Here is a 13,092-nt window from a genome sequence, read left to right as displayed (position 1 = left end):
GATTCACAGAACTTTTTCCTATGGGACTGCACCATTATAAAAACGCTTTTGTGAAATAAGCCCTTCGGAGTTACATCTCTAAACAAAAGCAACTCAGTCCATTTTGACAGATCGTCCACAATCACTACTTCAAATGTGCTCTCTGGGCTCATGTGTTCCAACTGTCCCATAAGGTGAAAGACCAGCTTTCCAAAAATGTCTTCAGGGCATTCGACTGGTTGACAATTACCTGTCACTGCAAACGCATGCCTCAATTTCTGAAAGCCTCCACCATTTCTCCCCCCAGGCCAGCAGTACAGTGCCTCTTTTTTTTTTTTTTTTTTTTTTGGTGATTACGAGTCTCAATTGTCCATTACAATAATTCTCTCCGATAATGCCACCAGGTGTCACGCTCACCTGGTCTCCTCAGGGGCGTCGCTCGAAGATGCAGGAAGTCTGCCCTGGCGTTACACGGTTGGATGAGGAGACTTGCACGTGACTTCTCCTTCCCTGTCACTTCCCCGAATGCTTTTACCTACAAGGTCGAAATAGGATGTTAGCACAGTGAGGAGCGGGTTGAGTTCCCACCTCCCGCAACCTCCTAATGCCCCCTCTCTGCTTCAGCCTCATCTTGGTTTGTTTAGTGGTGGACTCTCCGTCCTGCGGTCTCTCTCAGGGGCGCAATATGATAGTCTCGCCCTGGATCTAGTTCCTTCACTGATCCTGTGGGGGTGTAGTGGAGTCTTGAATTGCTTGACTCAGCAGGTAAGTCTTTATACCAATAAATGCTTGGAATAGGTACTTAAATGTCTTTATTACCCAAGTTTTAACCTTGTATTCACATTTCTTTCAGGCGCGGTCTTGAGCAGTTTTGTAACGAAGATTTGACTCGTCCTTCAATGCTGAGCAGGTTCTATGCGGGGAGTTTAGCGTATGTGAGTGGCGCTGAATGTCTCTATAATGGTTTCTTTCCGTGCGCGATTAACCTGCTGCGTTCTTTTCTTTCCAGCAGGTGCAGCGTGGCTCCGGAGCGGCGATCGGATGAACCGCTGCAGTGAAATCCCAAGGGAAGCGGTCTCTGTGTGAGTATCAGCTGTTCTAGCAGGTGCTTTCTTTTCTGCAGTTGCGGCGAACTGAAGAGCAGCTGAAGGAGCGGTCGCTCGGGAGGAATTCTTCAGGTAAGGTTGAAAACTCCGTATTAATTCCTGTTTCTCTCTTTTCTTCTTTTGTTCTCAGGTGCCCATGGATGGAAGTTCCAGAACGGGCGTGGCTGCTGGTGTTCTGGTACTGGAGCTGAGCAGACACGGTGAGCATTACGCTGCAGGAGTGCAGAATAACGCGAAGCGTGTTCTGTCGGCAGGGTGTGGCTTAAATAGCCTTGTAAGTAGTTCCAATAAAGTAGTCCCTCCAGCCTCATTCTGCAATCACAGGTAAAGTAGTCTCACAGCCACACCCAAGATAAGCCAGATGATTCAGCTTCCTTTGACTGGGCTGGATGTAGTCCAATGTAGTGCATTACCAGATGGAAAATTATGAGCCTGGCGCCAACGGCGCCAGGACTGAGTCCAGGAAGTCCTTTGACTACCCTTCGGGTTTTATAAGCCCTGATGGGTGTCAGTAACTGGGAAAGATCTGCCCGCTCCAAGTGTTGGAGCATGCACCATGACACCAGGTGGCATTATCTTGTGATCAGTCGATTTTGGGCTGATATTTCTGCTGTTACTTGCGGTATAGCAGCAACAGAAAATGTAATGCTCACTAGGGGTGTAATGGTATACCGTTACAGATACCGTGAACTATAATAATCGTCATGTTGTTTATACCGGTATACCGTTTTAGGGCCTACGGCTATTAAGTGGGCTTTTCAATCTGATTTGGAAAGGCTGCAGTAAGCAAAAGCTGCACATTCTGGATCTTGCACTGTGGGATGTGGTGTTTGGAAGACAAGAGCATAGGGAAAGTGAGGCCTCATTAGTAAATGCAGCTTTGATGCTGTGACCGCTCTTCCTCTGTGATCAGTAGAGTCGGGTTAAAGATCAGTCGATCTGTAGTTTTCCCACCAACTTGAAAGATGGAGAACTACACATCCAAGAATTCAAAGGAGGGAATGAACTGGGTGCCCTTCTGATGCATGTCCACAAAAAACATTAGCTCTGTAGACAGTATGAACACTGTGCTAGTATGTAAACTGCCCCACCCCCCACTGTGCTCTGTGTAGATTTACACATTGGCACTAGAGTTGTTGCTTCGCTTGATCCTTCACCTGCCTTCTGCATATGGCACTGGACTCAAGCAGGCAGGACAGATTCTACTTTCAATTTGAAGTATCCAGACAATGGGGGTGAGATATTTCTCAGGTCTATCCTCGATTTGTGATACCAACCATGAAAGCATTCCTCTGTCTCAACTCACATGCCAAGGGTCCTAATGCGCTCAGACCTGGGGAAAATGTTAATGATGGGGCTATGGGGATGTGGTGTTCTAGGCCATATTTGTGCCGATATGTATTTTAACATAGTCATTTTCAAAATGTTTTTGTGCCACTATCTTTAAGAAGGTAAATGAACATGTAGTGCAAGAATCAAGAAAGAAATCAACAGCACCCACTGAACGCTGTCCTGTTAGGATTACATGGCCATTGGTGACTCCAACATCAGACCTTTATAATACACCAGGCAGATGGTAAACAAGCTACAGTGATTTGATCAATATGCAACCTTTCGGTGAGTGTGTGTTGCCTATGGCATTTTGACAAAAGAAACACAATGACATGGGCGTTCAGACCTCACACGAGTGACTTTTCTCCCTTTATTGGGATAAAGCGTTATCAAAACAAACTTTTATGACTGATCGCAGCAAGTGGTCATGATGCCCATTCCATGTGGTTCCAAAATAATGCAGTTCGAGGCCGATTTTCAAAGCGATGACCTGTGACTGACCAGCAAGCTCTTTGCTCAAAATGTGCATTTTAACATTTCCTCTAGTCACTCTTTCATTCAAGGCGATCAACGAGTGAGCGCCATGAAAGACCAAATCTGCTGCCGCCTTAGATTCCAGGAGGATCAGCTAAAAGCATGCAGAGACAGGTTTCAAAATGCTGACAATTTATGACCTTCAAGAAAATATTTGTTAAGATTAGTTAACTCCACCTGCTATACCGCGATTACCATGATATACTGTCATTTGGCAAGAAGGTGATCATACTGCCTTAAAACCAATACTGCGACACCCCTAATGCTCACACATCTAACCAAGCTTTTATGTGGAATACCTCAATTTGCTTCAGGTTGTGGCTGTTTCTCATACACCTCTTTCGTTCATCTTCACTAACGTTTGCCTGTGTCCCTGATAACATCTTCAATGGTTGCTATAATACGCTAGTCAATGAGTAATGTACTTGGTATCCAAGTCCTCATTGATAACGTTTTAAGACACATTCATCCTGGCTGTTTTTCCATCCTGGTATGTGCTTGATCTAAAAGAAAAGTCCTTGTGGTTTGGATGCCAACCTAGCAAGCTTTAGGACAACGATTTCATTCAACCTGGATTGAGTATTTTGAGTAAGGGCTTGTGATTTGTCAGTAAACAGAACTAAAGGCTTTGTATGTATGTTGGAAGCGGGTGGTTGCCCAAGTACATGCCAGCATTTCCGTCTCAACAGAGTAAAGCAATTCAACTTCGGAGAATACCTTTGAAGCAAACACTACCATATTGCCTTCCAGCCTTTGCACAAGCATGGCCCCAGCGCTATATTCTATGACGTCCACAGTCCTGAACATAGAATCTGAGGGGGTCAAAAGGTCACAACCATGCAACACGAATGCTTACTTTGATGTCCTTAATGGATACTCAGTATAAGTGCCACACACAAATGAATTCTTCTGTTGTAGTAAGTTCCATAAGGGTTCTGTTTTCTTGGAAAAATGTTTAATTTTGAATCGTTTTGGGTTAGACCCATATAGTACTTAAGTAGTGTTTAGTGTGTTTCAGAGCAGTTGCTCCCGCATTGGCTTCCATTAACTATTGTTTGGGTTTTATATTTGATATGATGCAACTAGTGAACTGACTTTTCTTTGAGGTTTTAATAAGACACCTGTAACATGTTGAGCATGATTTCTGCCATGCTGTTGTAGCAGTCACTATTGCTCCTGCAGATCAATATGGCATCTTGGAACTCAGTAAAAATGTAGACCTTGCCCAAAAGATGGTTCATCATCCTTTGAAAAACAAATGTAGCAGGTGGGAGGCATGAGATTATACTGGAACACGCTAAAGGGCATGATGCATGCTGTGAGGGTTTTTTAAAATAACAGAAGAGAATGGCTTAACTATGCATGAGGACTAACTCAAAGTTTTGGAATTGGGTAGTGGTCAAAGATCATTATCGTGCGTAAACTGGGCAAGTCCTCACACAGGAGCAGTTTCCCCTTTTGACTGATTCCAGTTGCAGTCCCTACAAAAGTCATTCAGTAGTTTCCACTGTTTCGATAGTGCCACATTGCACATTTCTTCCAGTGATTCAGTTTCTGCTGCAATCCTTTCAGCTTCAAACGTTTGTATCGTTTTTAGCCCTTGATGCAAGTTGCTTCCTTATCAGACACTTCTGGATGGACTTGCAATGATTGAGCAGTATATGGTATGTACCGATAGTACCTGTTCTTCTCTTGAAGTGTCCAGTTTGATATTCAGATTTCTCCGAGCATGCCATCCCAGGACTGGGGGAATTTCACATGCCATGCATATTGCACTGCTAGCCTTTCTCCCTATGAAGTCCAATATGCTATTCTAAAGAAAATCATCTTAGCACCACAGTACGGGCCTGGATCAACATCGGGTTTCTTCATCCTGATTTTGTCCTTGCATTGCATAGCTTTGTATTGACTGAAGAGAATGATAGCACATTATGCATGCATACTATGTTTTATATAGTGAAAACATAGCTGAGAAACAAAGGAGTGCTGTAAAACAAGGGCATACAAATAATAGGAGACAATAATGTACATACAATTAGAAGGATGGACTATGAAGTGGACAGTAAAAGGTTGCAACTGAAACTGCCGTTCCCACTAACGCTCGGTGTGTTCTTGCCTTATGCAACTTTGCGGAGGTGGTCTGCATGGAAGATTGCGCGGGCTAACCAGACTGCTCATCACTGAACTGCGCCGTTAACTGTGACAACATGGCTTGAACGACTGGCCTGGCAAGACTCGACAATAGGTCGAATCCCTGGCATAGGAAACAACTTGTCCAACTGAAAGCAGGCTTTGTCACTGGCACTGAGCAATTCACGGTCATAACTATAACATGGTCCCCTGTCTAGTTTGCGGATATCACTGCCTATGTGCACCCCAGTTGGGCCTTGCAATGGGACGTGATGTTTACTTCAGTCGACAAGGCTTGCCGTGTCTAGGCAAGGGTCCTTCGACTGCAACAGCTTCACCTGAATGTTGTAGTTATTGCAGTGCACGACGGCCATATCCCTGGTCTTCCTGACAGTGTGCCCACAGAAAGCCAGTTAACCATCAGTTTGCTAAGACTTTGAACAAAGTCACTCACTCATATATGCCGGCTTCGCATTCTCCTGTAAAATTTCTATTTGTGGAGGACAATGTTTGCTTTGCATTGAAATCACAGAGCCAATCCGTGCCTCATAGCACTGAATGCATCCATCACATAGACTCCTTCCTGGTGCTAAGGATGGGCAGCCCCTCAAAACATCCTTCGGCCCCCTAACTCCCAGGGCCTTTACCAGAACAGCTTTCGTTTTTGCAATAGGACACAAGCCTCCACAGACAGCTTCAGTTCACATTTTGACCATCATGAACCACTAGGACCACGAAATTAGTGTTGTCAAGGCACAGGAAAAAAAGCCCGAGTCGCATCCACATAAAGCAGATGGGCATCAAGTGCCTGGAAATTGCTATCCTGGCACCATTTTGGTGTCTGCAGATCACAAAGGTCATACAATACACATCCATACAAGCCAGTAACTTTAAACACGTTTCATGTCCATGCATCAGATCTCAAGTGATGAAAATATAAGGAGAGCACTGGGGTGCATGATTGTTCCTATAAAGTCTGTTCACTTTGTGAGCGCCAACCCAGTACATGCCCTCTGCCCATACACGCTGTTCTTTTGTGCTGTGTGATGCAAACGCTGAATGTCAACGTGCACAGAGGGAACCACACATTATTTAAATTTATACCACACTCTCGAGGATCTGAAAGAGAAGGGAATGGGTGAGGTTAGTATGTACGAGGGGAAAATGGAAGTTGTGTTGATGCGCACAGAGGGAAAGCACCCTTATGTCAGCATGTGGGTATATTTCTAGGAATTCTGCATCAAGAAAATAAAGGCATTTGTGTGTGAAGGGAAGCCCTGTGTGCCCATGGTGCTAAAATGCAACGGACCGGTACGCAGGTTAGTTGTAGAGCAATAACCTTTTGAGGTCTGTTAATTGGGGTGTTGAATTAGCATGTGTTGGTATATGTATTGTGTGTTGGAACACAGAATTTGCGTGCATTAGTGCGGTGACCAGTCAGAGACCTTGATGAGCAGTTTCGGAAAGAAAGCAGACAAACCTTAAACCACATATAGAAGATGTGGAACAGAAAGAAACAAAAAGGCACCAAAAAGCATTCAAATTCATAGAAACACACAAAAAAGTCCTTACAAGCCAAAGCAACCCAGTATCCTCCCCTCACTGCTAACACTGGTATATTTCAAAAAGGTCCCATTTCACTTTTGAACAGCCGCAGTTGAGTCTCTCGCTCACAGATACATCAAGGATCTGGGAATTATGAGAGGCAAGAACGTTTGGTTCACAAAAAGGCCAAGCAAGACAAAGACCTGAAGCGCTAATTTCAACTTCCGGAGTATGGTGATGACGACATGGGAGGCGGAGCCGACCCTTGAGGGGACATAAGCTTAACCAGGGCAGCGGCCCTGGAGGATGAACAATGGGAGGGGCGGAAGCTCGCGAAATCAGCTAAGGCACGGAAGTGAGATGGGGGGCTCTGCAGCCAGAAGAGGAGAGGGCTTGCCACTATCCACGTATTAAAAGGCGACCTGCCTTCGCAGGACCCTCTTTTCCGCTGCGTGGCCACCGAGATCCATGGAGGGCAGTTTGGCATAATCACTATGAAGTGAGCTTGGCAATAATCAAGAGGGGTTTTCGCCTCTGCCATGGTGAGCTTCCTTCTGAAACACAGCGGCGAGAAGGGCTTTAAGAAAGGTCAGCTTCCCGCATCAGGAACGGCACTCCTACAGCCCAGGATCTCCTACAAGGGTAGGAAGATCCGTGAGAATTTTTGGTTGGGGAGCTTCAGCCTAATAAAATATGGAGGTGACTGATGCAAGGGAGAAGTAAGGCACTTTTTTTTTTTAATAAAAGGAATAAAGCTCAGCTTCCCCAGTCAGGAACAGTGCTTCCCCAGCTTGGTAACTCCTGCAAGGGCAAGCAGAGCAATGAGAAATTTGGTTGGGGAACTTTGGCCTAATAAAATATGGAGATGAACAATTCCAGGGGGAAGTATGACAAGCATGATTTAGTCGGCTGGTTACTACTTAAGGAGAAATGTTTTTTATTGCAAATATGTGCGTGGAACCAAGGATTAATAATGTAATGTTTAGTTTGGGATTAAGTGCAGAGGATGTTTGCTGGGGGTGTGGCTGTGAAAAGGGGACACTGATTCACATGTTATGGAATTGCTCGAGAGCGTCTACTTTTTGGTCGGGGGTGCTGGATAGATTAAACGTTACTTTGTCGATATCCTTTCTGAGGTTTTATTGTTGGCAAAGAGAGGTTGTTGTTGTTTGACAACCCGTTTATATGGGTGTTGGATAGATAAGGTGTTAGTAGTGGCAGTGAAACAAATCATGAAAGTACGGAAGTCTAGAAAAAAGCCAAATATAGAGGACTGGATTAATGATCCGATTATATTGTCTGAATATGAATTGATTCTATCCAAGAAGCAGGGTAAAGAAAAAGAATATTGGTTTTTGTGGAAACCTTTTACTGATTTGTATGGTGATATAACACAAGATGATGGAAGTGAGGTATGAGTGTATTTGGTTGATGGTTTGTTTGTTTGGTGTGGATTTTTTTTTGTTTGTTTTTTTTTTGGTTGTCTATTAGTTTGTTTTATCTGTGGTTGTTTTATGGATTTTGGGTCATTTTACTGTGCGAGTGTCTTTGTTTAATGATTATTTCTTATTGATTTGTTTACTCTGTCATTGTATTTCTTATTTGATGCTAATTTTTAATTAATTATTTTGGAAAATACTTCATGTGATCATCTTTATAATGCTTTTATCCTTTCTTGTTGTATTTGTTTGAAAATTGTAAATAAAGATGTAAAAAAAAAAGAATGTAACCAAGAAGTGATAAGCACTATGGACAATCATTAAGTACAACAGAATAAATGGGATTGTATATATGTAATAAAACCTGCAGCCTTTTTAAGCCACAAAGAATAAGCTGGGAAGTGACATTTGTTATTACTGTAAAGGTTATGCCACAGGTATTGTTAGTAATACATAATTATTAGAAACATACTGGGAGAGGTGGTGGGGGGGTTCTGAAACAAAAAGTGGCCAAGTCCCACAGTTATGCAAATTAGTAATCTGAACACCATCTCAATCCTCTAACATGCTCAGGTGCTGTGCTCAGTGGCCAGGTAATATTTCAATCATTGGAGAAATAAGGCATTCGTCAAGTGATCAGAGCAAGAGAAAGGGCTGGTACAATTAGAAAGAGGTTTCACTAAAACCAATATATGCTGCTCAACTTAGCTTTCCACCTAAAGATACAAACTAAAGTAACATTTTAAAACGCTGCAACACAAATGGACATTTGCGGACTAAAAGCTATTATAAAACGAAATTGGGTGCTCGAAACGAAGGTCGCTCGTGGCAGCTATACTGATTAGTGCTTCTGAATTGAGAATTCAGCAGTTTTGCCTTTGAAATTTGCATTGCTAATGGCCTTTTACGAAGCCACCGTAAATTGTGAACCATCTAGTCCCCCAAGCCAGCGCATTGGTAAATGACTACTGAATAGTCATAGTATACTGCCATATACATCGCAGCGCATAGTTCTACACACGCAAAGTACATAAGAGGGGACGCGTTGATGAGTGAGCAAACGTAAAAACCTTAAAAGAATATATAGGCCAAATGCCGCTAACTAGAATGTTATTCCTCACAAATAGGATCCCACGAAAGCATGATAATCAGTGCGTCCAATGCATGTATTCTATCAAAAAAACGTAATTGTATTTTTATTATTTATGTATAAAGCCAAGCGTAAGGTGCGGGCGGGTAGGGGTACTATTATGGGTTAGCAGGAACCTATTGACACCGACAGACCTCTCACCTGCTGAGACTGGGGAAGCCATGGTAGCGACTAGTTCCCATCTGAGAAAAGGACCACAGCAACGGCCCGCCCACTCTTCATCACGTGGTCTGTGATGTCATCCCTGAGATTTCCGTCTGAGCAATGAAGCGTTTCCGGGGCATTTTCTTGCTCGGGATGCAGCGATCGGGAAGCGGGAAGGCTGCGGCTGCCGGTGCAAGTGCACTCAATGCCTTTGGCTTGTAGCGGGCATTTTATTTTGAATACTAGGAACGTATCTATGAGATCCTGGAGCGTCGGACTTCGTCTTGTCTGGGCAAGGCTCAGGCTGCAGGAGCAGCTGCAATCCGTGTGCTCTTGGCTGACTGCGAATACAATTAGCATTTTCTTCCGAGATACCGTGAACGATCCTAAATCACCAGATGATGTCCATAGGGAAGCGGGAAATTACATTTATTTAAAAAATCACGTTCAGCTATTCATCATGAAAGGTATGGAGGGCTAAGAAAAGGAACAGGGAGACAGTGGATGATGGTGTTTAACTGATCAAAGGGGACTAATGGAGTAATTTAATCTTTCATGAGGGTGTGTTTAGGATGGGTGGTTTTAGAGGGGTTGACTGCGGCTGAGCATCTGTTGCAAGGGGAAGGGGCATCTTGCTATGGAGGGAGGATGGGGAATTATGGTATTGGTCTAGACTAGAGGGAGGGATGGGGCATCTTGGTGGGGCCTGGATGGTTGAATAGGGCACGCTGGTGTAGGTCTGGTGGGATGGGGCACATTGGTGTGGTTCTGGAGGCAGGGGGTGGGGCACATTGGTATGGGTTTGATGGGAGGGATGGAGCACATTGGTGTGGGTTTAGGGGGAGGGATGTGGCACATAGGTGTTTTTCTGGAGGGAGAAATGGGGCTCAGTAGGTCTGGAGGGTGGCATGGTTCATCTAGGTGGGTTGGGAGGGTGGCATGGGGCATCTTGGTGTGGCTCTGGAGGCAGGGGGTGGGGGCAAATTGGTATGGGTTTGATGGGAGGGATGGAGCACATTGGTGTGGGTTTAGGGGGAGGGATGTGGCACATAGGTGTTTTTCTGGAGGGAGAGATTGGGCTCAGTAGGACTGGAGGGTGGCATGGGGCATCTTGGTGTGGCTCTGGAGGCAGGGGGTGGGGCACATTGGTATGGGTTTGATGGCAGGGATGGAGCACATTGGTGTGGGTCTGGGGGTAGGGATGGGGCACATGGGTGTGTTTCCAGAGGGAGAGATGAGGCTCAGTGGGTCTGGAGGGTGGCATGGGTCATCTAGGTTTGGGTTGGGAGGGTGGCATGGGGCATTTTGGTGTGGCTCTAGAGGGAGGGGGTGGGGGCACATTGATATGGGTTTGATGGGAGGGGTGGAGCACATTGGTGTGGGTCTGGGGGTAGGGACTGGGCACCTGGGGGTCTGGAGGGTGGCATGGGTCATCTAGGTGTTTGATGAGGTATCTTGGTGTGGCTCTGGAGGGGAGGCGGTGGGGGCACATTGGTGTGGGTTTGATGGGAGGGATGGGGCACATTGGTGTGGGTCTGGGGGTAGGGATGGGGCACAGTGGGTATGTTTCCGAGGGAGAGATGGGGCACAGTGGGTCTGGAGGGTGGCATGGGTCATCTAGGTGTGGGTTGGACGGGGCATCTTGGTGTGGCTTTGGATGGGGGCAAATTGTGGGACTTGGGGGTGGTTCATCTAGGTGTAGGTCTGGAGGGCAAAATGGGGGCATCTTGCTGTGTGAATGGAGGGATGGTGGCATCTTGGTGGGGTCTGCAATGCATAGGGGCCCATTGGTGTTGGTCTTGAGGCACATTGGTGTGGGTTTGATGTGGGGGCTGGGCCCATTGGTTTGGGTTTGATGGGAGGGACGGGGACATTGGTCTGGAGAGGGATGGCCGCATATTGGTGTGGGTCTGGAAGGAGAGGATGGGGCACATTGGTCTGGGTCTGGAGCATACTAGGATGGGTGGTTTTAGAGTGAATTGGCTGGGGCTATCTGTGTGTGATTCAGTATCGACACATGGGCATCTGTTGCAAGGGGAAGGGGCATCTTGCTATGTGCAGGGAGGATGGGGCATTATGGTATTGGTATAGAGGGAGGGATGGGGTATCTTGGTGGGGTCTGGATGGATAGGGGCATGCTGGTGTGGGTCTGGCAGGAAGCGGCACATTGGTGTGGGTCTGACGGAAGGGGCACATTGGTGTAGGGCGGAGGGAGGGATAGGAACATGGTGTGGGTCTGATGGGAGAGATGGGGCTCAGTGTGTCTGGAGGGGGTCATGGGTCATCCAGGTTTGGGTTGGGAGGGTGGGGCATATTGGTGTGGCTCTTCAGAGGGAGTTGGTGGGGGCACATTGGTGTGGGTTTGATGGAGGGATGGGGCACATTGGTGTGGGTTTAGGGGGAGGGATGGGGCACATGGGTGTGTTTCCAGAGGGAGAGATGGGGCACAGTGGGTCTGGAGGGTGGCATGGGTCACCTAGGTGTGGGGTGGGACGGGGCATCTTGGTGTGGCTTTGGAGGGAGGTGATGGGGGCACATTGTGGGACTGGGGGAGGGATGGTTCATCTAGGTGTGGGTCTGGAGGGCGGGATGGGGCATCTTGCTGTATGGATGGAGGGATGGTGGCATCTTGATGGGTTCTGCAATGCATAGGGGCACATTGGTGTTGGTCTGGGGGCACATTGGTGTGGTTTGATATGGGGGCAGGGCACATTGGTGTGGGTTTGATGGGAGGGGTGAGGCACATTAGTGTGGGTCTGGGGGAGGGATGTGGCACATGGGTGTGTTTCCTGAGGGAGAGATGGGGCACAGTGGGTCTGGAGGGTGTCCTTGGGACATCTAGGTGTGGGTCCAGATTGTGGGATAGGGCATCTTGGTGTGGCTCTGGAGGGAAGTGGTGGGGGCACATCAGTGTGTTTTTGGGAGGGATGGGGTATATGGGTGGGTTTCTGGAAGGAGAGATGGGGCACAGTGGGTCTGGAGGGTGGCATGGGTCATCTAGGTGTGGGTTGGGAGGGTGAGTTGGGGCATCTTGGTGTGGCTCTGCAGGGAGGGGGCGGGACCACATTGGTGTGGGTTTGATGGGAGGGACGGGGACATTGGTCTTATTGGTGTGGGTCTGGAAGGAGGGGATGTGGCTCATTGGTGTGGGTCTGGGGGATGGGGCATACTAGGATGGGTGGTTTTAAAGGGGTTTGGCTGGGGCTATCTGTGTGTGATTCAGGATGGGCACATGGGCATCTGTTGCAAGGGGATGGGGCATCTTGCTATGTGGAGGGAGGATGGAGCATTGTGGTATTGGTCTAGAGGGAGGGATGGGGCATCTTGGTGGGGTCTGAATGGATGGAGAGAGGGACATTGGTGTGGGTCTGGAGGGAGGGATAGTAACACAGTGGTGTGGGTCTGGGCGGAGGGATAGGGACAGTGGTGTGGGCTTGGGGGGGAGGTTTGGGGTACATTGGTGTGGGTCTGGGAGAGGGATGGGCACAGTGGGTCTGGAGGGTGGCATGGGTCATCTAGGTGTGGGTTGGGAGGGTAGGATGGCATATTGGTGTGGCTCTGGAGGGTTGGGGGCACATCTGTGTGGGTTTGATGGGAGGGATGGGGCATAGTGGGACTGGACGGTGGCATGGGTTATCTAGGTGTGGGTTGGGATGGCATATTGGTGTGGCTCTGGAGGGAGATGGTGGGGGCACATTGGTTTGGGCTTGATGGGAGGGATGGGGCACAGTGG

General features: G+C 47.2%; 1 protein-coding gene across 1 annotated transcript in view; it reads right to left on the bottom strand.

The window, feature by feature from the left end:
* The window catches only part of PIGS (phosphatidylinositol glycan anchor biosynthesis class S), a 282,891-nt gene extending 273,434 nt beyond the window's left edge, over positions 1-9,457 (bottom strand). Inside the window, exon 1 of the mRNA XM_069615337.1 lies at positions 9,357-9,457. Within this exon, the coding sequence (XP_069471438.1) occupies positions 9,357-9,378 (22 nt within the window). The 5' untranslated portion in view covers positions 9,379-9,457. The remainder of the gene's footprint in view (positions 1-9,356) is intronic.
* Between the last annotated feature and the right edge of the window lie 3,635 nt (positions 9,458-13,092).

Source organism: Ambystoma mexicanum, chromosome 9 (genome assembly GCF_040938575.1).
Source record: "Ambystoma mexicanum isolate Mex_15411 chromosome 9, UKY_AmexF1_1, whole genome shotgun sequence".
In the NCBI taxonomy this organism is placed as follows: domain Eukaryota; kingdom Metazoa; phylum Chordata; class Amphibia; order Caudata; family Ambystomatidae; genus Ambystoma; species Ambystoma mexicanum.
This window is presented reverse-complemented; position numbering and strand designations above follow the sequence as displayed.